This window comes from Lutjanus erythropterus, chromosome 4, assembly GCF_056507025.1.
Source record: "Lutjanus erythropterus isolate fLutEry1 chromosome 4, fLutEry1.hap2, whole genome shotgun sequence".
NCBI lineage: Eukaryota > Metazoa > Chordata > Actinopteri > Lutjaniformes > Lutjanidae > Lutjanus > Lutjanus erythropterus.
The window spans coordinates 24,714,493-24,740,562 of NC_139320.1; the positions used below are offsets into that span (position 1 = coordinate 24,714,493).

The following is a 26,070-nucleotide window of genomic DNA, read 5'->3' on the forward strand; positions in this document are numbered from 1 at the left end:
GGCACATTCCCCAGGATGGAGGTAACAACTATCTGACTCTGAGCGGAGTTTTCTGTTGTAGCCTGCACTTTTAGGCCACTTGAGCAGATGTTTTTAACATTTAATGTGGTTTTGCGCAGCCATGTGTGGTTGAAATTAAAACATTACATCACTGCAGCACAGTGAGAGACTTTATAGTAATAGTGTGTTATGACTGTGATATTTCTGGAGGGACTTGGGGCCGGCTGTACAACCACTTACCATTTAACAAATCGCACTGTAGTTGTATCAGTACGTCTTCGACATAGGGGAGAAAGGGGGCAGTTGCAACACTTTTTGCATCCTTCTCAGTAACTCAGAGACTATTTGGACAAGACCAACATTTTTTTTAAAATATATTAAACTTTAAATGTGTGTGCTAACCATCCTTACCATTTAAAGATGATTATATATGGCAAATTGTTTGCAATATTTAAAAAGAAGAAGTTGCAACAGATCAAAACTCTGGACACAGTTGCAACACAATCAGGGAACGGGTTACAACACATTAAAATACATTAAATTCAACTAATTAACATTTGCTTTTTGCCTTATAAAGTATAGTGTTCATATGTGCATTGTTTTACAATAATAATATAATATTGTATATTTATTTAGTAATATTTATCATGTAACATTTATTGTTTGTTTATTTGAGTCAATGTGCAGATGTTACAGATGCTGTTCAATATCATTGGAACAATTTGCAATGCACCAAACGTGTAAATTTCTATTTGTGTGAGCTATCCCACTATGTACCTGATAATGACTTGTTTATGTTGAGAAGTCCTGTTGTGTGGTCTGTTTTTAATTTTAACATGTCACAACCATCCCGACCCTAACAGCCATGACAGAACATCATGCGCTACTTACTTACACATTGAGTGAGACACATGCTAACCGTGCTATTTAGAAGTCAACAAAACAAACCTTAAAATTAACTGTGCATGTACAATATGAGTTTCACCATCCTAACATGTTTGTGATTAGTGCAATAAGACCTGTTGCCACTGTCCCCAGTCTCAGGTGTGTTGGCGCCTCATCACTACAAAAGTTTTAATGATCTTTACTTTATTTACCTCTTTGATATTATATGTGATGTAATACTAATATTTATTAATACAAATATAAAACTAATATTTTTACTTATGACAAACAATGTTATATAATATATTACATATGATATATAATAGTTGAGTAGTTCAGTAGTTGCACTCTATAAAAGGATGACTGTACTTCTCTTTCCTAAGGGTGTAGTCATTCTGTTATTAAAGAGCATACAGTTCTACATACACACACACACACACACACACACACACACACACACTTTTACATAAGTAGATTCACCAAAAGCAGCAGGATTTTGCCTCTGGTGCCTCTTTGGCTCATATTTGAGCTTCAGGCTGGTAGAGCTAAAAAGTAGACTTGCGGTAACAACTTCATAACAACTAACCACCATGAGAGGAAGGAAATGTAGCTGACAGAACATCTGTCACGAGCTGTAGTTTGTGCACTGTGATAAATGTGTAGAGTAAATACCATTAGTCGATTTTCTTTTCACCGTGTTTTGCTTTTAGGTCTGAATTTTCTCATTATCAGCAATTTCCCGCCCACTGTGCCCTCAGCTGACAGGCCATGCTTTCTCTTCTCAAAGGCCAACTGTCCCTCTTGCACTGAAACTCAAAAAGAAAAAAGTGTGCTTCTTCATGGTATAGGAGGCCCGTCCAAGTCTTTCCACATATGTTTTTCCCTGCAGGGTCTGCTCGCAGGTTTGTGGCCTCCTCCCTGCAAAACAAGCTGTTCCCTCAGACTTTTAACATCAGTCTCAAGTATTTAATGTCATGTGGCAAATAGGAAGAGAAACACCCATTTTTCCCCACAGCACGTGAGGGAGCACATTAGTAATCTACCACAGAACTACTCTCATATATTTAGAACACTCAACCTAAGGACTCAGATATGCTTTAGGCCAGTTCAGCTTCAATTTAAGACATTTGTCTTCTTTCCCTGTTGTGAAGAATTGAGAGAAAAGAAATTGGACTGCCCCCAAATCTGGAAAAGGTGAAGGAGTGGTTAAAAAGACTTTCTTAGATAAACATTTTGTCTGATACAGTATAGTCACAGTTTCTGTGAGATAAAGTTGTTTTTGAGAGAAGAAAAAAAAATGCATGTACAAGCTGAACACTGAGATGGTGAAAGCAGGTTCAGTTATTACTGGGGAGTCCCAGCTTTTTCTGGATGAAACCTCACAAACCAAAATCAAACCACACAAGCACAGTTTTCACTACAAGCTATTAGCCTCGCAAGTGATTAAGAGGGTGTTGCCAATTAGCAGCACTGCAAATTATATTCAAACCAAATGCTCACTTGCTACTTCTTAAAGCGATAGTACCAATATGGAAACCAAACAATGAACTGCTGTGGACAGGGTCAGCGGCAAAACGTATTTCAACCACCTAAAAAATCTAAATCAGTTTAAATGTATGTTATATATAGAATATTTTAACCACTTTACCTTGCAGTCAGACAGCCTTTTACGACAGAAAACATTTGTTATAGAGGGCAAATATCACCAAACAAGACTCCATTGACAAAATCAGTGATTTTAACTTGCAGAACAGGGGCATTGCTGGTCTACTGCCACCTCAATCTGCCACTTTATTTGTGTTGTGTGACTTCAGTGAATCCGAACTAGCCTTTTAAAACATGTCAGAAAGTCACACAATAGCACAAACAAACTAACTGATCGAGGCCACAGTAGACAAGTAACTTCTGTGTTCTGCGAGGTAAAATGTCTGATTTTGTCAATGGAATTTGGATGGTTTGGAGAGAGCAATACTTGGCTTACATAAGAGTGGTTTCCCAGTGGAGAAGGCCATCTGATGACAAGGTAAATATGTGAAAACGTTCTAATATTGTGTAATATGATATATTATTCTAATAATGGCTCTAATGTTGCTGGCCCTGTCCACAGCAGTGTATTGCTTAGCTTCTGTGCCAACCGTCATCTACCATAGGTAATATACTGACTATGGACAGGTACTTCATACAGGACAACCCCACTTCAAATAATCTGAACTATCCCTTTAACTGTCTGCTTTTGGGTAACAGCGACCTAACGAAGGCACTGTGATACATTTAATTGTTGGCCAGTGATTTTAGAGTGGATTTCTCCCCTCAGATTTATTCACAAATGGATTTATGTCGATGGTTTAGGCAAAATGTGACACTTCCATCGCTGCCACTGTGATTTCCAAGTCTTAAAACTTAAAAACCTGCGAACAGTCCATTGAGTTCAATCAGGATCAGGTCTTGGATGTTTCAGATGTTTCAGACAGTCATCTGACTGTAGCTTCTTGCAAAGTCATTTTGGTCTGACACCCAAACAATGCTTATGGTGTCTTGCCACATCACCTTAACAAGTGAAGTGAAATTTGTTCACTGGTTGTGCAAGTGGATGTTGCTCCTGTTGAGGATATAATTTATGTTTTGCCCTCAATTTTTGATTTGTCACTTCCTGTTTGCTGAGAACTCCTACCAGTAAACAGTCTGACACCTGAAATGCGTTTGGGCAGAATGGATCAGTTCTCCCAGATGTTAGATGCTGGGACAGTTTCATCTGCTGCTGCCTGAGTTTGACTTTGATAGAATGGTATTTTTGCATCCTACATTTTGCCTAAAGCTCTTGTAAACAAGACTAGCCTGTAAAGTCATTCTCACACCCACTGTCGTTCAACGACATCACGTATAAGTTTAAATTCTTCTGTGTGTTTCTGTTTTTAGGAAAGAGTTGTTCATGTTCGCAAACATAGATTTACATCATCCGCCTCAAGCAACCCTTAAAGGGCGATTAACACATGGAAATTCTTAAGTTCTGTGTTTCCCGTGTTGGAACGACAAGTTATTAGGTACATAAACTGGATTTTTTGTGCACTCGTGTATGTATGTGTGCATGTGTGCATGTGTGCGTGCACCTATAGAGATTTGTGTGTGTGTGTGTGTGTGTGTGTGTGTGTGTGTGTGTGTGTGTGTGTGTTAGGTTGTGGGGTGGAGGTGGGGATTTCCTTTGATGGAAAAACAACGCCACAGCTAGAGGAGTGAGTATTTAGGATTGCCTTGCCAACCATATGGTGTGCACATTTATTATGTAATCCATAGTAAAGTTAAGAGAGCAATAACACAGGAACTCAGTCTGTAACAGCCAGACGTTTGCTAATGAGTTTTTCCCCTTTTGCTTTGCAGCAGTACGTCATTTAAATAGTGCCACTATTATTTTCATTATTATTATGATTATTTTTATTATTATTGTTATTATCATTACGCAATGCCTCTACTACTGCTTCTTTGCCAGTCACTGCCACTAGAACTACTACACTGTCCAGCATCACAGACATTGGACATTTTCCCCACTAGATTTTTGAAAAACATATTGAGATATTTCAGACTGTTAGAACACTAATTCTCTCTATTAATAACTGCTCATTGTCGACTGGCTTGTTTTAAAAATGCAATAATTTGACTTCTCCTCAAGAAACCTTCACTTGACCCTGTGGTTTTAAACATTTTTTGACCTATTTCAAACTCAGCTTTTTTTATCTAAACCTTTGGGTTTTTGCTTCTTGATTATTCAAGTGACTAATAATTTACTGTGTGCTGCTGATTCTGGGGTTTGTTCAGTTTTAGTTTTGCTTGATTTAACCTCTGCATTTGATATAGTCAGCCACAATATTCTTATTAATCGCCTTAAAAACTGTTTGCTCTTGACTGATTTAGGTCCTACCTTTCTAATGGATTCTTCTCCATTGCGAGGGGAGAACGCTCCTCATCCCCCACCCCTCTTGTCATGTGGTGCTCCCCAGGGGTTAGTTCTTGGACCCATATCATTTTCTATTATGCCCCCATTGGGTGAAATAATCTGCAGATGTAATATTAATTTTCAGCCACAAGTCTATGTTCCACTGACTTTTAGTAAGGAAACACTTTCTCAGATTATGGGTTTGTCTCTGGATGTCACTAAAGTTCTTGCGGCTCAATGAAACGAAACCTCAGATCCTATTATTCAGCCCCTAAACCTGACCTGTGGCCTTAAAAAGAATCTCGGGAACCTGTCCTCCAACATTAAGCATTCCACCCACAACTTGAGTGTGATCTTTGATTCCGAGCTTTACTTTGACACACAAATCACTAAGGGTGCAACCATGCTCTCTCCAACTGAAATATTGCAAACAATAATCAGGTCTGGTAATAGTCATCCATGTTTTTATCTCGTCACGTTTGGATTATAGTAATTCCCTGTATTCAGAGCTCTGCCGTAAGGCCGTCTCCCACCTCCAGCTCATTCAAAGTTTGACAAATTATGACACAGAGTAAAAGCATCCACTGTTTTTTTGTTCAGAGCTTGTCAGAACTGGACATTATCAGTGACAGATGCAGTCCGAGGTGTTTGCTGAGGCTGTATATTAAGCTGTATGCATTTCAGTGCAGGATGAATGGTTCGCTCTGTCCTGAACATAAAACAGACACCTAACTGACCGTGAAGCACAGAGGAATGTAAAGCATCAGCATCAAGGAAGGCCTATGAAACTTATGCCCAGTCTGTAAGTCACGGTGTTGTTATGGTGGATCCCTGCTCAGATCACACTGCACAGTGGAGTGTATATAAACTGTATAAGTGTTTCCTGATTTTACTGCTTATACAGTTCATTAAAGTCCTGTGATTAAAGTGCTTCCGAGCCATAATCAGATTAGTTGGATGTAGAGCACGTAGTGATGAGAGGACAAACCACCAGCATCTCATGTGACTTTAAAAACTTAGACTCCACTGAGGCTTCCTGTTGCGTTTTTTTTATAACATCCTCCAACCATCCTCCAGTTTCTCTTATATTGTCTCTTTAGCATGCTTTCAACCTTTAGTCTCCATTTTTTCTTTACTTTATTGTGTTTTGAAACCAGCACAGTGACAAAAATGTTGTAATTGCAAAATAAGTTGGAAAACAGAAGCAAGTGGCAGGAAGTGTATGCATAGCTTTTGCAGAATCTTCATATTTAACACAGTAGTTACTGCAGTTTGTCTTCACTGTTTCACAACATTTAATTTCTTTGGCGACAGTAAGAAAACTAGACATGTGAATTAGGCTACCCTAGAGCTGGGTATCACTTTAAAAAAAAATATGAAAGCAGTACCCTTAATGTGATATTGATACAAATAAAAAGAGTACTTCATTTAATAACATCATGTGAATGAAAGCATTCTGGAAATTATCCCCATTTTATGCATTTATTTTTATCACACCACCAACTCCATCAGATACACCACGCTCAACCTCACCACCCCACAAACTGTATGGGTTATAGCTGGTGCAGTTGTGGGCCAGTCACATTTTGCATTAAAAGGACGCCCGTAGTGATTGGCTGTGAAGCCAAACCATACAACATACATACATGTTTTTCTGGATCTGGGTACAAAAAGGATTGAATGCACTCATCATAAATGTAACATTAAAACTTTTAAAAAGTTTTTGACCACTTATGACGCTGTTTAGAAAGATGCAAATAAACACTTACGAGTAAGGTGATTTTCAGCTCTGCTGTATATCAACAGTTGTCAGCGGTATTGTGTCGCAAAATGTGCAGTCAACTAATAAAAAATGATCTGTGGTCGATGTAATTGATGCCCATTTCAAAACATTCAAAATATGACTTTGGAAATGTTTTCAGTTGCATGCAGGTTGTGTAAGAAATATGTTTGACATGTTTTTCAGCTCTGAATGATACACGCAATATGCTGTAGTTGACAAACGTCATCTGTAATGATGTGTCCTAATGTCTTAATGAAAATGCAACTTAATCTGGTTCTGTAGACTCTGAAGGCCAAGTATCAGCTGGAACATTTTCAGCAGGCTCTTATAAACAGAAGATATATTTGATTAAAAAACATAAGCAGCTCACTGTCTTTGGAGCTTGTTTTGTGTGCAGATTGCCAAATTAATCATTTAAAATGTTCGCAGAAGATTTGTGATCACCTGAAGTTAATCTATTATATTGGTTGTGTTTTCGTGTGGGAATGTTTTACTCTCGGTTTGTTGCATTTATTTACATGTCCATGCTGACTTTTCTTTTAAAGTTATTGTGTTGCGTTGGCTCGTTGGAGGATAGTTGCACCTTTACGACCAATTAAATGGTTCATAAAGCCTCATGATTCCATAGCTGCTTTTCATTTTCAGAGTGGTGGTTGTTCTTTCCTTAAACATTATTGTTATTTGCTGCCGTTAGAGGCCCTTCAACTGTATGTGAAGTGTGTTTTTCAGGGATGAGTCTGTGAGGCCCCGCCCCGCTGAGTTTCAGTCTGCAGCAGTGTGTGGGGCCAAGAGATAGCCAAGGAGGGAAATACAGAGAAGATAGTCAGGAGGACAGTGTGATCTCTAGAAGATAAACATACATGCTGTTTGCTTTCAAGGAAGTTATGTCATGAATTGATACATGTAGACTCAGAGGAATTCCTTGAAATAGGGAAGGTGATTTCAGCTATCAACGCTGCACAGCTGTTCAGACAAGTTTTTGAGATCTGAGATGTGTCAGAACCAACATGAGGCAGTGCGTGTTATTGCACGATCAAAGCTGGCGAGGTTTGAACGGGCAGAGAGGCAGCCTGAGACGGGCTTTCAGCTGTCTCATCTGCAGATTGTCCAATGTGTTGGTCAGTATGAAGTCCACAAACGTGAGATTCGTGCAGACAGGTTTTGAGAACGCTGAACCAGGCAAAGGAAGTTGCAATACCAAAAAGAAAACATCATCAACTTTATAACTTACTTCTAAAGAAATCTCTCCGCAGAACAGTTAACCCATACTGCCTGCACCTCCTCAACCACCCTCTTCTAGCTAAATTTGGCACCTAGCCATGCTCCTTATTTCCTTTTTTGGCAGAAAGCAGTGCAAACACAATAAGTGCTGCAAGCTGCTTTTACTTAACAAGTGCCATTTTTCAAAGTCAAGTCTTACATGTTTACTTATGCCAGCTGTTATCAAGCTTTGTCACAACCTAATCGAGATTATCAATATTTCTGTTCCTCTAAGCCATGCTTCATTTTTATTGTCTGTACTGTTATATCGACAATGCAAGGAAATTGTGAGGTTTTCTTTTTTGTTTATTTTTTTGCAGCTTTGAAGGCAGGTGCACACTACAAGTTTGAGCATGAAATAAACCCATTAACCTTTTGGAAAGACCAGGTATAAGATAGATGAGGAAAAAAAATCTAATTAACATTAACTGCTGTCTGAAACAAGACAACTCAGCATCACAGCAGAGACAACAGAGACAAGTCCATGATGTTAGTAGAGTGGCCTTTATATTATAGGATGGCCAATCTAACCAGTTCCTTTATAAGGAAGTAAAGGGAAGTTAGGGTTTCAAAGTTAACAAAAAACAAAAACAGAACCTCATTATTGCAAGTAAAAGCAGTGCATTCAAAAAAATTACTACATGAAAATAAGGGAAAACATTCAAGTATCAAAGTAATACTACTCATTACTGAGAACAATTACTTTAAAATTGTTATATTAGTATATTATTACTATATTATTACTGATGCATTAATGCAGCATTTTAATATTGTTGCAGGTTAATGTGGGTTTAATTTGTATACTATTAATCTGCATCAAACTTGATAACTCATCATTAATTATATGTAAACTCTTAATCTAAAATATATCTAGTAAGTTAAAGGGATAAATCTGATTATTCAGAGTGGGGTTGTATGAGGTACTTATTGAGTGTCAGTGTATTACATACAGTTGATGGTGGTAAATACGCCCCCAGTTTGGCAGGAGTCCTGGTGTGGGAATCTAAGCGATGAACTGCTGTGGACAGGGTCAGCTGAAAAATGCATTTTAGCTTCCCAAAAAAAAGTCCAGCTAAAAAGAATCAATGTCAGTTTAAGTGTATGCTATATGCAGAATATTTTCACTGCTTTAGCTTGCCATTAGACAGCTTTTTCCAATGGGAAACTGATTTTATATTAGCTGCATATCGCCTTTTCCAAACTAACCAAACTCCATAGGCGAAATCAGTAATTTTATTTGGCAGAAGACAGAGCTATTTGTTTGTCTTACTGTGTGACTTCAGCATTATAAAGGTTAGCTCAGATTCACAAAAGTCACCAAATAACACAAACAAACTAACAGATCGAGTCAGCTGTGGATCAGCAACTCTCATGGTCTGTGAGGTAAAACTACTTTACTCTACTTTTTCATCTATGGAGTTTGGTGGGTTTGCAGAGAGTGATATTGGTGTATATAACGACAGTTTACCTTCAGAAAAGGTTGATACAGACCTTATAGGTGGAACTTTTTTAAGAGGTTAAAATAGATTTAAGGGCTGACCCTGTCCACAACAGTACATTGCTTAGCTTCCATGCTAGTGCCTCTCTCCAAAGTGGGGGGCATATCAATCATGTTATCTACTAATTAATACAGTATTGATAAGGATCTAATATAGCCCCACTTCTAAAAATCTTTACTATCTATTTAAGATGTTAAATAAATTGAGTAAATGTACTTAGTCACTTCTATCCACCACCGAATCTGTTCACATGCTCTCCACATCACCCTCCCTGTGTGAAGTCCATGACCTTCCACATATGTCACTCCCAATTCCCATAATGCAGCAGAATATTTGATCCTGAAGTATGCACTGTCCCGAGTTTTGCATGGATGAACGTACATCAAACCCTGTGGCTCTGGATCTCTGCAGCGGTTTGGAAGGCGCAGAGCTTCGCTGAATTAAGTCATCCCCGTGTCTGTGCCACTCAGCCTCCACGTTAACCATCTGATCCACTGTCCAGATGGTTTTTGTCGTGGTGATTGCCGGATCAGAGTGGACGAGAATAACAGAACACCACGCAGAATCCCAAACAAATGCTTGTGTCACAGTTTTCTTGCTTAGGCTCAAAGGTTTGGTGTAAATACTGTATGCACTGAGGTGTTAACATTTTTCATCTTTTCTTACTCATCATTCACTCTCCATTACCTCGCCTTCTTATTGCACAAGAGTTAAGATTATCTTAAGCAGGCTAGTGCAGTTATCATATTGAAATATCACAGTACATTCCACTGACAGGCCTGGCTCTGTCATCTGCTCTCATATCTTCATAATTTGCCTGTCAAATTGCAGTTAAACAGCAAAGCTCAAAAGCTTCTTGAGGTCTTGACTGGTTTGTTGTTGCATTTATCACATCTAAGAAAAAGGTGTTTTGGTTGTGTGGTTTTTCTTGGGAAAAACAACTTTATCAGCAGCGCTCTGTTCTCGGGTCATCAGGATTTATTATCCTTCTCTCTGGATGCTTATTCTATTTAATATTTGTTTCCCCATCCTGCAGAACTAGTCTGTGTCTGCAGCACCTCCCATTTCCCTGGAGACGGGGACTCATAGATGACGAGTGTGTCCATTTACCTCATCATCGCTCTGACTGAGGACCTTTCTAGTGTACTTCTGCACACACCCAACGCATGTGAAAACACATAAACACTGTGCCAGTGAGGGCAGTGGAAAAGTGAGATATTCAGATGAGGTCCAGTCCAAAAGCACATCATGTTTTCCTGGAAAGGCAGCGAGCGAGAAAGTGCCTGTCTGCTCTCGTACCACTTAACAAGTGTAGGCAGAGGGGAGCTGCTCACTGTGGTGGTTTTCCCCGTGGCAGAACATGCTGACTTGTGAAAACAAAGTCTGCACATTCAAACTGAAGCCATTACGCTTGGTGAGCTTATTGAACAAGATCTTGCTGAACAGCTGTGCTTTGGTGTGCTTTATTTATCTTCACATTCACAGATTTGCGCTGTGTGGGGCTCACCAGCGAGAGCTTATGAGGATTGAGAGTAAAAGCCATTCCTCGGGAAGGGTTAAAGATCCTGAGCCAGACATCATCTTTATCAGCTCCATGGTAGATTACATGGCCTGTTGCTCTCTGACCGCCGCTGTTATATCAAGCAGATATGTTGGGATTTACTGAGACTAATATCATGTGCTTCTTCTGCCGTGCCTCTGGAAACAGGGATCACAGGAACAGACAATAGTGGGCTTTGTGTGATCTGTTTGTCTCTGAGTTCTCTCTCCACGTCTGCCCGTCATACAGTAAACCTCGTGTCTTCATCTGCAGCCTGGAAATTAAGGCGCTGGTCAGGATTAACCTTCTCTTATCCAAACACAGCTCACTGAGGATGCACGCACTTTCACTGCTGCACATTCACACTGAAAACCACAGGCTTCTGTAGAGGGGTTTCAGCTGTGGTCATGTGCACTGTGTCAGCCATATCACAGCGAGGTCATGCAATTTTTTTTTTTTTTAGATATAATGGCTCAAAACAGCTGATTACACCTTTAAATATATATTTAAATATATATAATATATGCCATAAGATGATAGTGAATTGTCCATCTATTCTAAAGTATCTACCCATTTGAAATTTCATGTTGTATCATGTTTCATGTTGTGGGCAGTGTTGCTAATCAATGAGCAGGGCTGCTTTATGGTAATATTTGGGTTCACAAAATTGGTGCATCAGTGTGATGAAGCATCTTGATTTTTGCATTGCTCTCTGCTGCACTGTCACCACTACAGGGATGCCAAAGTCATAAGTTTGCAGATATTTTTCTGCTGAATGTCCTGTGAGTTTTCTGAAATCCGGTCAAGAATTTCATGTCTACTGTATTGTGATATACATTGCTATCACAATATAGATTTATATGTACCATATGATTTTAGCGATATCACCCAGTCCTCCCTGTCAGCTGTCTAAACCAGGGGGTTTCAAAGTCTAAGACTCTGGGCTTCCCCTCAGACAAGGACTGGAACAAAAAAGGTCCAAAGGCATTTATTAGTTTCTGACTCCGGGAAAGTGGGAAAAATGGTAAAATTTCATAAAAATAAAGTGTCTCTAAACTATCTATTCAACCAGATCACACACATTTAGACTATTCTTTCTTCTCTAACCTGAGCTTAAAGCCAGCTCTCACATTCAAACATGTTTGCCTTCTAGCTGAAGTCATTTGCAAATAGCAAACAGTTTTACCTTTACAGTACATTGCACTGCTAATTTAGCATTCTTTGAAGTTAACACAGTATCTACTTAACTATCTGCCGAGATTTGAAGTTATAATATGTAACATTTCCACATTAAAATGTCTAAAAAGTCTACACATTGCCTATATGTTATATATTTTTTGAGTTGTGTACTTACATTACCCCAAATGTTTGCGCTTTGGGTGAAAAAGCTCCAGACATTCACAAGACAAGAGAGATTACTGCAATTCAGTGAAATTAATTTAGCAATATGTCTTGTTAATCAGTTCATGCTCTTGTTCTTAAATCGTTCGCCACTCAGCAGTATTACTGTTATGCTTGAGTGGCAACAGTGTTCACAGGGCTGCAGTGCAGACTGACCATAGAATTTTTTTACAGAGGCTAGCTGAGTTTGGGGGGAGTTAAAACAACTTAAGAAGATATTTGTTATGTAGACACTGACACAGTGTCCCAGTCCCGCATCGCAAATGAAGTATTTTCTGAGAATTTAACCATACCATGTTTCCCAACTGGCTAATTCTTTCATTTATAACACTGAACTGTCCTCAAGGTAACAACAGTTCCCATGTACGTGAATTCCTACAAACATAAATTGACTTTTAATCATTGGCTTATGCTTTTTATGTTTTATTTAAGGCACTTTGAATGCCTTGATGTTGAAATGTGCTTTACAAGTAAATTTGCCTATTAAATAATGGAATAGCTCCTGATTTTTCAGAGTAAAAATATTTCTCATAACATGGCGTTAAGTCTCTACTGTATGTACTCTGCGTACTGTATGTAAAGGAGTTTCCGGGGGAGTCCAGAAATAGCTTGTTTCTTTTTAGCGTAGTCTCAAGCTCGTTTTTGGAAAAACCTTAATCACATGGGTAAGGCACTGCTTTAAGTAGCTTTTTTTCTCCATCGTTTCCTTGTTTAGACATGCTCAGTTGCTCTGTATGCTAGATCTCAGTATGTTTCAGATGTGGTCGAGCATATCCAGGGACAGTCTCTCTGAGGAGCTGAGGGGTTACAGAGCAGAGCTGTGATCCAGGCTGCCTACACAGCTCTGGGGCTTTTTCCCAGGCTGAGAGCCCCAGAAATAGAGTTTGCCCTGCTCTCTCCTACAGTGAACCAAAGTTTCCCACTCTTCCACTGAGCTGGGGTCCCAGCTGAGTTAACCATGTGCAATACTGATAACCAGCTGAAGGCTCTGTGTAGCTCACTAAAATAGTGTGTGTAAGTGTAAGAGTTAGTTCAATATCAGGATACTTTATATATTATACATTTTATGTAAAACTGCTTCAGTGAAAACCTGCTTAAGTCATAGCAGATAAAAAACTTTACAACAAGTTTTCTGAAAAAACATTTGAAGTTTTAATTTCACTTTAAGTCCTGGACAAAACTGGATCTGTCAAATGTACTATATGCACGCAAATTGAATTTTAAAGGAATAGGTAGGATTTTTTTAAGTGAGGTTGCATGAGGTACTTTTCCATGGTCAGTGTGTTACCTACTGTAGATGGCAGGCAGCACACTCCCCAGTTTCAAGAAGTACCCCAGCACAGAAGCTAAGAAATGTACTGCAGTGGACAGGTTCAGCAAAAGAAATATCAGTTTAAGTGTGTGCTATATTTAGAATATTTTCACCCCTTTACCTGTCTGTCAGACAGGTGTTCCTGATGGGGAACTGAAGCCATTATTTCCATCTAAGCTTTCTCCAAAGCCACCAGACTCCTTTGACAAAAAACAGTAGAACACAGGAGTTCCTGGCCTACCGCTGCCTCAATCTGTTAAGGCTTAATTCCACTAAGCACGGCTGCGTCGCATTATGACTGCACAATGTCCACCTGAGTTGATCACTGCAATTCTACACAGTGCTTCTGATTCCACCACCTGTGCAGCAGCGCATGCATATGACTTAAGTGTTGTAAATAGTTAATTCAGATCCAAACTGCGTTAATATTTTAGGTGGGCTTTGCTTAGCTTCCATGTTGGTACTCCATCAGCATCCACTGTGGGTAATACACTATTAATAAGTACCTCATAGAACCCCACTTCAAATTATCTGAACTATCCCTTTAAGTTGGGGAGGTATTTGCATTGAGTCTAACATTATTTTCATTCTACATGAAGAAGCTCATTAAAGATAAGGGTTCACTGTGAAAAGACGCATGGAAGGATATTAATGGATCTGAAATGACTTATTCTAAAACTAGAAAGTTGTTGAATAGTTAATGTTGCTGAAGCTTTTTAAATCCTCATATAGGTCAGGTTTTACTTAACTGATCATTTGTAAAATAATCAAAATATGGTAAGTATAATCTTTGGTGTACGTGACCAAATTTCACTTCAAATTAAAAATGAAAAGTGTTGTGGTCACCTTCAACATAGGTAGAGATGGGATGTTTTTACAGCAGAATTACTTTTTTAAAAATTATTAAACCATATCCCAGGACTAGAGGTAACTCACTGGAAAGAACAAAGAAATGACTGATTGTATGTTTAAGGGGGCTGGTAGACATCCCTCTTGTGTGTTATTTAACGAAAGCTGGACAATAGAAAAACTAAAAACCGTGATTTTCTTCACCCAAAACATCTAAGCAGCGATTTCAACAAACAAAGCCCCACTTCCTTTGCTTGCGCTGTTGTGACAAGAGTTTGTGCTCTGAAAGAGGCATTTGTTTTTGAAGGACAGGAAAGAGTTAAACAATTAGAGGTTACAAAATAATGGTGTGGAGGGTGGGTGGTCCCTGATGATTACTATTTATCACGGATGAGAAAGGAGAACTCAGGAAAAGGGTTGGGATGTGGATTAGGACATGGAGGCGGTGCAGAGAAGCGTTAACAGAGGCACCGCGGGGCTGGATGATGCTGTAATACGTTTGGGTGGAGGGAGCAAGGTGGTGAGGTCATATTGAGAACAAGGGGAAAAAGGAAAATAAAGCATGTGATTAAAGTGTGGAATGTGTGTATCTGTGCAGCTCGGTAGATCCATGTTTCCATGGGCTACGGCTCAAACTGTTCAGAGAGGAGGCAAACTGAGAGTGCACACCCAGGAAATGTGACAGAATTGGCAGTTGTGAGGAGAGACATGAGCTTTTTAGCGGTCAGTAAAAGCAGGATGGAAATTAGATGTAGTATGAAAGCTAGAAAGAGAAAGGGAGGAGCACCATAAGCAGTGACCATACAGTGCAAGTCATTAAAGAGACAGTTGACCTCAAAATCAAAAATTGTTTTGGGGTGAGTTTACAGAGTTTTGGAGAGATGTGTGGCTTCTCTAGAATATAATGGGACTAAATGGCATTCGCAGTTTCTCATGATTTCTTTGTTGTGTGCAGTTTCATGTAGGAACCACTTTCTTTCCGTGGTAGAATCTTTTTACTAGAAAGACAGTAGTTCCTACTTAAAACTGATGATTTCTGGAAAGAGACTCTGCTGTTGAACATTTTCAGTTGTCTTACAGTTGCTGGAAATCCTTTAAAACACTTGAATTTTAAAGAAATGCTTTCAGGGTTTGCAGCGTGCTTGGATTTTGGTTGAAGCGCTTGAAGTCGTAAATGCAGTAATTTCATGATAACTCACTCTCTGACTGAACAGTTTGGTCTTCAGATAAAGAAATAAAATAAGTCAGAGAGCCTAATTGCTTTTGGCGCTTGCACAAAATATAGATGACTCTGCGCTTGTGGCTATGCTTAGTGTGATTTGTGAGTTTTTGTTGATGAGTGCCCTGGAAAAGTGAGTGGGAGGCTAACAGATGACAACATGGTGGGAGACTGCTGTTTCAATTAGTTTTAAAATGAAAAAAAAGGATTTTATTAGAATTGAAATGATTTGTCTAGTGACTGAGTGATTGTTTTATATTGGCTTAGCTAGGATGCCAAGTCTACATACAGACAGGTGACAAATTTTGAAACATGACACTTTGTTTTCCTTTAATTTGTCACCTTTCTGTGGAAATCCATCATGAGCCACTTTTGGCTGTTTATAGAACAATATAGTCTGATTTTATGTGATGAAGAAATTAAATAGAACCTAATTATTTTGAGTGTACATCTGTGTATATATACGTATAGAAATATTAAATTTCCCCCAGCTGTAAGGTGCTGTAAAAGCTTGAAAATGCACCTTGAATATGCTTAAATCTGATTTTTGAAACATGTAGTAACTTTGTGTATTTGTAGTGCTTTCAGCATCACAAACGGAGTGCCATCTAGTCATATTAGATGGTCATCATATTGGAGGGAAGACAGACAGCTGATATGTCCCAAACTCAGCAACTCACACCAAAACGATGCAGAGAACACTGAAGTTAAGAAGAAAAATGTGTACATTTGATTTTGGGGCGAACTATCCCTTTAAATGACGACATAATGCATGAGAATCTGCACAGTCCTGGCAGAGCTCAGGCTGCCATCATGTCGTAAACAAATGTCTGAAACCATTCACAGCCCAAATACTTGGCACAAAAATGTCTAGAACCTGGAAAACAAACCAACACTGGTGTGTTGTTTTCAAGGCTTACGTTTGTGCACATTCCAGCCTGTAGACAACTTATCACTTCGGCCACAGATATGTGGAGTGAGTTAACGGTCATCAAAGAGCAGCGCGGAGGAGGAAAGTTTAGCAATCAGCTTGGGAATAGTGGGAGAGACTGAAAGTAAAGAGGCCAAGAAGTGATAACAGTGTGAGGCTGCAAGGACAGGTCCCTCCTGTCACAGGCTGCAGCGTGATGTTGAACAGCTGTGGAGAGAGAGAGGGGCTCATTTCCTGTGTCCTAACCCACAAAAAATCTGCTCTGTAGCAGGAGAAGAGGCGAGTTCCTGCAAGAACGGCATTCAACACAACACACTGGTGGAGACTTGTTTTTTTAAGTTTGCATATTCATCCTCCTTGCTGTTTCTCAACCCGTCTGCAAGGAAGTGAAACATGTTCTTTATCTGAAAATATCTCCTCACTCAGCTACGAAATGGCTCTCTGCAGATGCCTGCTTAATGAGAATATATTGTTCTTTTTGCTTGCTTGTTCAACAAGTCACTGGCCTAAATAATATTCAGGTTTTGTGCCTCATCTAATGGGGCAAAAGCACGGCATGTGCATATCTTAACATGAACAACTGACATTCTGTGTCACACTTCCAGGAGTGAAAACAAAAAGATTTGACTAGGCAATCAAGTTAGTAACAAATTTATACAAAACAGCCTGGCTAATGTAACTTTGCCGTGAAGAAGTTGTGGTTGAATATAATTTGAATTTGTACAGTTTCAAAACACTTTGTGGCAACTCATCTCGTCACAGTGTGTAGCAACTGAGAATATCTCTCACCATCTAAACAGTGCATGTTCAGTGTGCAGGGATAAAAATAAAGGTGTCAAAGAACATGCTGGTTTTGCATCTTAAATTGGCCACATTTTACCCATATCAAGCTCATACTGAGGGGTGGAAGGTATAAATGATATAGTAGGTACACTGGTATAAATTTGCCCTATGGTTTGAATTTTGCCTAAACCATGATAGCGTGGTAGAACCTTTCCTTTGCTTGACCAAAAAGCAGCATGATAAGTTACAACAAAATGTTAAAAGTACATCGAAAAGGACCAATAATGTCAGAGCTTTGCAAAATTTTATGATATATGCAACAGACTGCATATAGACAGCTTTAGTTTGAGCTTGTTTGAAAGACCAGTCATGTCATGTCAGATGACAGTGATTATAAGTGGTGGTATCTTTTGTCTACTTATGTTTCCAGTTTTGCACATTAAATGTTCTTGAAATACCTCTGAACTATGTGAAACATGCCCTAATACAGTTAAAAGTGTAGTTATAGCTGCCATGTAGCTGTCATAACTTTGCTTTACCCCTGCAGAAGAACTGAAAAAATACAAAACAATTATACTGTGATATTACGCTACTGTCCATGCTTTAAATTATACCATAATATAAATTTTAGGCCATACCACCCTGCCCTACTAGTACTTTTATTTTGATTTTATAGGTTTGCATGTGTTCATATGAAAGAAAACACATTGTTTTTCTCATACTAGCCATAGCTGCAGCACCTCTATTCACTCTGTCTCAAACACTCCTGTCTCTTTAAGTCCCTGGACAGATGTTTCCCTGGGATGGACTTTGGTCTGTGTGACTTCGCAGGCCGTTTACATGCACAATATATATATACATATATATATATATAAATAAATATAATACATCAAAGGAAAACGAAAAAAAGCCCAAAAGCCTAATAAGAGTAAATTTAAGACACATTTGTTTATGCTTACTGGTACTTCGAAAAACCCAAATCATCGCTATATACACTGAAATTTTGCCGTAGAAGATACCTCACGCTGAGAATTAGGCATCTGGGACTGGTACCCTGACCCACTCTGCTACCACTGAACCGTTGCATCTTTTATCCATGTTGTATGGGAGTGTTAGGATTATTATTGTGGGAGGATTAATGGTGGCACAATTACCAATGACCCTGCAGTACATACTCTAAGTGATGACCTCCACCTTTCCCTAACAGAAAAAGCATGCAAAGTCTGGCTGGCAGGCCTGACTGCAGCCAAGAAGATTGTAGTCGGGTGATGGAAGCCTCCTTACAATATTTCAAATATTCACTGGCTCTGAAGCATTCTTGACATTTCTTACCAAACGACCATCAGCAAGAGTCAATGATGCAAAGCCAAACTTTTAATGTGGACTAACCTCATATCTAACTTTAAAAATCCTCTTTCTAAATTACAGCTTTCTGTTTGTGAAGGTATTACTATCCTGTTAGTTGGGGGAGGAGAGAGGGATGGAGAAGGAGTCGGGGATGAGGAGCAGATGCAATGAACATCCAAAAAGTAATTGGCAACCTGTTGTATTGTCTGTAATTTGTTGGTGTTACAAAAAAAAAGAAAAGATTGAGGAAAAAGAAGCATTTGCATATATTTTTTTTTATTGTTTTGTGCGATAAGTCTGGAGTGATCATTAATCTTTGACATCTGTTTAAATCATATGAGAACGAAATACAAAAAAATAATACCATTGGCGTCAGTGCATTAACATTTTTCTAATCCTGATGAGCAGGCGTTCTGATAGTGCTCAGGCCTCAAGCTGTATTTCCCACGAGTCCCACTATGCGTGTATGCACTTTGGCAGTTTGCATCAAGGAAGTGAAAAAAGCAAGGTCACACAAGTAACCCTTCAAATCAAGTGTTATATGTGGTCAACTCTTACATTTCATATGTTTTTAGCAGTCATGCGGACAACTCACAGAAGGCATTTTAAAACTTTAAAAGCTGTTGTTTTTAAAAAAAAAAAGTATTTGTCAGGTGTTTGATTGAATGCCTTTCTTTTCCAGAACGATTCTCCATCCAAGCCATCTGTGGCTGAGCTGGCTGGAAAATTCAAAGGTCATATTCTACCGATGCCCACCTCCAATGATGAGGTACTTTATTTATATAATATGATATGTTGCAGTATTCATATAAAGATATACAAAAAACAAGTGTTTGGCTCCTCCTTTTTCTTTGTAGGTGCCATATCGAAGAAGACCGCCTTGTTCCCTGAAGTTACAAAATCAAAAAGATGACAATGAAGAATCAGATGTAAGTGATTTTGCTCCTTTACTAACCAATGTGCTATAAATCTGTCTTCTTGATTTACGAAGAAGGCCTCCAGAAAACAGACTTGTTTACTGTACACTTTGATTGCAACCTCACACTTTCAACACAGTAGAACAGTGTGCTGTTGCCAAATTGACAATTTATCTAGTTTTTTTTTTTTCTTCTGCCTAAAACATTGGGGAAGTTGTGTTTGTGCTTCTGTTGTGCTTCCAGTGAACTGGATACCAAACAAACAACACCACCCTGTAATTGCTTCATGCCTAGTCGACAGAAGTGGCAAAAGGAAATACATTTTTTACTCAAGTAAAAGTACAGATAATTGTGATACAGATACAAGACTGTTAAATGTAAATGTCTGAAATGTACTCAAACAGTAAATAGTTGCCCTCTGAGGGACATTTCTACCTCCTGTTTAAGTACAAAGCTAACTGAACCTCACCTTTTCTCCACAGCAGAGTCTCCCTCCCTTGTCTGTTTCATCTTGTTACATCTTTTATGCCGTTTTTCATCTTGTTATGTCTTACATGTGTAATATGTTCTGATGGATACACCAAGGAATCATCTTTTCTAGGTTGAAACTGGTCTTGATGTCAGAAAGGTGGCAGACAATGATACAAAATAAAAATAACTAATAATTCCTCTCAAATGCATTAAAACAAAAGAACACTTATTAGGTTTTTTATTTGAGTGTGTGTTTTTTAAAACTATTCAATATATATTGTATAGGCTTAATACTTACCAGGACATGTGCTTGTATGTGATAGTATACTGTATAATGAAAGTGCACATTATAAACATCACAGAATTATCACCAAACATGTCAGTATTAGCGTTCAGTGTTTCTAAATTATGTGAATTTTCATTAACTCTGGCCTGACTGTGTTTTCTTGCAGAAGACTACTGTCTCCTCAAATCCCTTTAAAATTAAGATGAAGAACTCCTCCATCATTGAGAAACTTCAGGTACATGCACCAAACAACACTTTAATGTTTTATGAGTGATGGAGGACAGCGGTTACCAAACTTTTTTATGTCAAGGACCTCCAAAATATATGCACATTAGACCACAGACCAAAATTCAGGGATTATGTCTTAATGAATCAAGAGTTGCGACGATTAATCAATTAGTTGTCAACTATTAAATTAATCGCCAACTATTTAGATAATTGATTAATCATTTTTAATATTTTTTGGGTGAAAAAAAGTCAAAATTCTCTGATTCCAGTTTCTTAAATGTGAATATTTTCTGTTTTCTTTACTCCTCTGACAGTAAACGGAATATATTTGGGTTATGGGCAACAACCATACATTTGAGGGTACCACCTTGGGATTTGGGAAACACGGATCATTTATCAGTTAACCAAGAAAATAATTGACAGATCAGTTAACTGAAAATAATTGTTACTTCCAGCCCTAAAGGACTCCCCTCTGAGTATTTTTTTATTCAGTCAATTAAAAATGGCCAACATGATTTCTGTACGTGTTCCTCCAACTTCCAAAAAGTATGATAAAAATTAAAATTTTCTATTCCACCTTTTGCTGGGGACCACTGGGGCCCCAGTTTGAAAATCACTGATGTAGGAAACAAGTATTAGTACCACTAATGAGCTGTTATTTCAGGATGTAGCACACAGGCAAAGTTGTCCGGAGACATTTAAAGCATTACTGCCCCCCGCTGTTCAGTTGACACTGATGCCTGAGCTGTTTGCATGCTGAGAAAAAAGGGGGAGGGCTCCTCCCTGATGCCACAATCGGCTCAGATTAATGAGCTAATGGGATCACGGGCCACCCAGCCTCTTGTGAGGCTCTAACTCACCACCATCGCTCCTTTAGTTAGCAGTTCACACGGTGGGCAGCCATGGGACAAAAGGGCTGCCGCTTTTCCCTCTTCCTCTTCTCCCCAGTACAGGTAGGATACTGGAAACTTAAACAGTTGGTGGGGGGGGCTAACTGGAAATGTTTTTTAATATACTTTAGATCTCAGTGTGAATGTGGCAGGTGTTGTTTTTGACACTTAAAGGGGAATGTGAGGTCATACTTCCTGCAGGTGAGCTAGCTAAGTAGGACGGTGACAGGTGCCAGTGTAATGTCCTATGTGCCAGTGTGTGTACCTGTACAATATGTATGATATGATGATAGTTAGGCCTGCAACTAACAATTCTTTCATTATCAATTAATATGTCAGTCATTTTCTTGATTAAGTAATTAGTTGTTTGGTCTATGGTCTGTTAGAAACTTGTTAAAATGATGATCTGTGTTTCCTAAAGCCCAAGGTGACGTCCTCAAATGTCTTGTTTTGTCCCCAAGCCAAATATATTCAGTTAACTGTCATAGAGAACTACAGAAACCAGAAAATATTCACATTTGAGAAGCTGAAATCAGAGAATTTGAACATTTTTTCTTTAAAAAATGATCCAAAACATTTAATAAATTATTGAAATAGTTGGTGATTAATTTAATAGTTGACAACTAGTTGATTAATCGACTAATCATTGCAGCTTTTCATACTTTTTACATATGTTTGTTACTTACAAATTTTAATTTCACATTAACCCTTAGTTCGTAGTTTTTAAATATTATACAGTATTAAAATATTTACAATAGTATACCCATGATTAAATATGATATTGTTTCCTCTTTCATTCACTTATTTTTTTTATTTTCTAATAGAGTGATGTTGAATTTAACCTGACTCACTCTCTAAGACAGTCTCAGCTTTTACTCTCATTTTTTTTTAGTTCGTAGTACATTCATTTTGATAAGTGCCATTAATAATAACAAATTTAGGCCATTTTTTTTACAAACACAAAGTTTTATGAGAACACGATGTACTAAAGAGATTATAGAGTCCAGGCTTCAGGATCTTCCTCCCCCCTGCAGGCCAATCTTGCTCTGTCACCCACTGCTCTGCTGCCTTCACCCAAGAGTCCTGAGGTGAAGCTCCAGCCAGCACCACTGTCCCCCACCACCACGCCCTGCAGCCCGCTGAGCCCCACCCTGCGAACCTCACGCCAGTCCAGTGAAGAGGAGGATCCCGTCAGCTTCAACGACCCCCCTGAAGGCACCCCACTGCCAAGCTTCAACAAGGTAAACATATAGACTCATGCAAAAGCTGCACATTAGCATGACAATGTGAAGGACAAATACATCTGAGCATTTGGTACAACATATATAATGCAGTTACCTACTTTTGTGGCATTACTGTAAGTATCAGGACTTTCACAGAGACAAAATGTACCCTTGGTCATACTCTTTTGATATATTTGTGTGGGTTTTTTGCATGAGTTCTGGGTCATTGAAATGAATATCAAAATAACCTGATGAACGTCCTTGTACTGACATGCTGTTAGTGATTTAAGATCTCTGATTGTGAGTGATGAAGACAGTGCACGGGAGTCTTTTTTGTTCTGAGTCACTAAATGACAAACATGAGCTGCTGTCACATTGAGGGCCCTGAAGTGTTTCTCACGCTATTCGCTGAGTGGGCTGTGACGTCACAGCTGGACACGTGCTCCTCGTCCCCATTGACGTGTCTCTCAGTGGGTGTTCTATATCTTCTGTTTAAGCAGGCCTCGGATAAGCCAGAGCAAGATGCCCCTGTAGTGCCTGAGTGCTGTTGCAAGGGGGGATTGAAGATGTAATCCCCTTAGCCTAGTTAGAGTCCCTAGGTACCATTTTGTGCAGTGCTCTCACGCATATACTAATTAAACTTGGGTAGTTACCATAAATTATTTTAAAGGTACAAATTAGTTGATATTAAATAAAGATTCATATCTGGCTCATAAATCTTTGTTCATGTGTTTAAAAACATGATCTTGCTGGCATTTTCCCACACAGACTCGTGCACGACTGTCATTCAAGAGACGCCCGCCTACGAGACAGCACAGGAGGTCGGCTGGAGAGGAGGCAGGAGCCTTTGGGAGTGGTCTGTCCCCATCTGAACTGAGCCCAACGGAAAACGGGGACAGGGACCAGGTTTTCAACAGCCCGGCAGAGGAAGCTGAACACGGACAGCCGGGCAGTCTGAGAGAAGCTGAGGAAAAGGACAGGGACTGTGAACAAACAGAGGACGAGGTAGCAAAGAGTGACCGGAGAGATCCGGAGGAGGAGCGGGAAGCAGAACAAGCCCAGAGCTTGGAGACTTTGGAGGAGGAACCTTCAGAGCTTTCCCCTGCCAAGCAAACAGAGGGCGATGTTGAGGCAGAAGAGGAGATGGCTCAGGAGGAACAAGGAGGAAGTGATGGGGTGTGAGCTGTGAATGTTTATCTAAGAAAAAAAATATATATATGAATAAGTTATTCAGTGCTTTGATTAAGAGAACTCTTTGAAAAATACTACTCAGAAAAAGTTTTAAATGTCTTGGTACCTGCTCTGTTAAAAGTCCTCTGTCGCCCTCTCCTGGCCATCGATAGAAAAGTCTATAAACACTGGAGGGTTGTGAGAAGCAGCTGTTCTCTGCACATGGAAATAAGCATCAGAGATGATACTGTATCCATTATCAGGCAGAGGAAATGTGTGTCATGTTGTGCTGAGTCTGTACAACCAGATTCCTGTTTTTATGACAAATCAGATTTTTTTTTCTCTGTGCTGAGATTTGACACAAGTCAAAGACATTGTTAAGAGTGCACTTCCATGTCAGAAGTCTCTGTCATGTACACAGGACTTTGGAAATACTTAATGCTGGGTTGACAAAAGGCAAACAATATTATTAGATTCACATATATGTTCTCACATCATATAAATCACTATCACTTTAGATTGAAATTATGTAATTTGCTTATTTAGTTTTCTGTCGGTGTATGTTCTCTGCTTATCCTTTATTTTGTATATTACAGATTATCTACATCACAGAGCTACTATTGGGTGGCTCAGGTCCTCAGCCATTATGCACAGAAATGTTAAGAGAATAAACAGGCTTCTTCTTATGTAAGAAGAAAAAAGTTGACATCATATGTGTTTCGCCAAATGCTTGGGTTGAAAGAATCAATATGACTCAATATTGATGAATATTTTAATTATGGAAGGCCTGTCAATAAATGGATTATGCTGCATATAATTTTTATCAATGACAACAGCCATTTTGACATGAAACAATAGGGTAAACACAGGTGTTATCAATGTTACCAATTAGAGTTAATTTCCATTCAGGTCAAACAGAGTCAGGGTGCTGCTGTGGTGCATGTTGGCTCACTGGAAAGGCTCTACTACACTAAATGGAGCGTCATTTGCTCGCTGTGCTGGACAGTCTTAAGCCAGATGAGGTCAAAAAGGTATGGTTTTGAAGTCAGAGGTTGTCAACTACGATAAGAGATAGCACTGTCAGGATGCAGAATTGAAGGCCTCTGCACACCTGCAGAACACCAACACAGGTGAATTAAATATCCCTGGTTAGACCTCTTCTCATGCCTGTGTCTGTACATTTCTCAGCCTCTGTCTCCAGAGCACCAGCAAGGAGAGTTTTCCTTAATCAGCTCTCACGGCCTGACAGGCCACTTAAATGTAGCTGGTAAAGAAAACATTGTGTGACAGCTGCAACTAAGAAGTGTATAAGTGTTGATTCACATTGGCAGCTTCACATTAGTAGCACAGCTAGCAGGGCTCATAACTTGTGTGTCTACATGAATGTGCAGACTGAGTATAAAACAAACACTAGGAAAATAACTCATGGATGTTAAAATGTCTCAGAAAGCTGAATGATGTAACAGACGCTGCCTCTGGCCTGGTAAATAACAATAATGATGATTCTGAAGTGTTGACGTCTCTATTGTTAACATTTATAATGATTAACAGCTTTATTGCACCTGTTAGGGTTGGACAAATTACACCTTCATGATTCTTACAAGCACATGGAGTCATATAATTTTTCAACTGCAGCTCTGCCCATTTTCAGCTGGAGCTGAGATCTAAGTAGAATAACAGGAAAACACTGGTGCGCATGCAGGGCCTGTAAATCACATGCCAGAACATATTCTATTTAACCTTCAACATAATGAATTATTTTCAAGAAATCTGACTAGTTATTTAATTCAATTACTTTGATATTAGGGATGCACGATAGGGATTTATTGCAGCTCATGCAATTACCAGTATTTACCTGCATCTCATGGCTGACACTGATAAGATTTCAATGATTTCACATTTTTGTATTTTACAAATAAGTTTATATAACCTGTTGTTTATGCACACCTGAGGGCAAAAAAGGATAAGACGTGGTGAGCAAAACTGGATGATTTTCTGTTCCAAAACAAAAACAAACAACAGTTTTTCTGACTCTTCAAATGTTCAGTTTGGCTTTTATAGAGCATTTCGCCTCAGGAATTAAAATGAATGCTTTGCCATAATCTGTCAAATCATATATTAATATAATCACTATTTATCAGTTACTAT

General features: G+C 39.0%; 1 protein-coding gene across 1 annotated transcript; it reads left to right on the plus strand.

Annotated features, from left to right (window-relative positions):
• LOC146328400 (capZ-interacting protein) lies at positions 1 to 24,628 on the plus strand. Its single transcript, XM_084717410.1, has 6 exons — positions 1 to 21; positions 19,420 to 19,506; positions 19,595 to 19,666; positions 20,578 to 20,646; positions 22,564 to 22,770; positions 23,521 to 24,628. Exons 1-6 carry the CDS (start codon positions 16 to 18, stop codon positions 23,932 to 23,934), a joined length of 855 nt encoding a protein of 284 aa, XP_084573536.1. The 5' UTR covers positions 1 to 15; the 3' UTR covers positions 23,935 to 24,628.
• Positions 24,629 to 26,070: the final 1,442 nt, after the last annotated feature.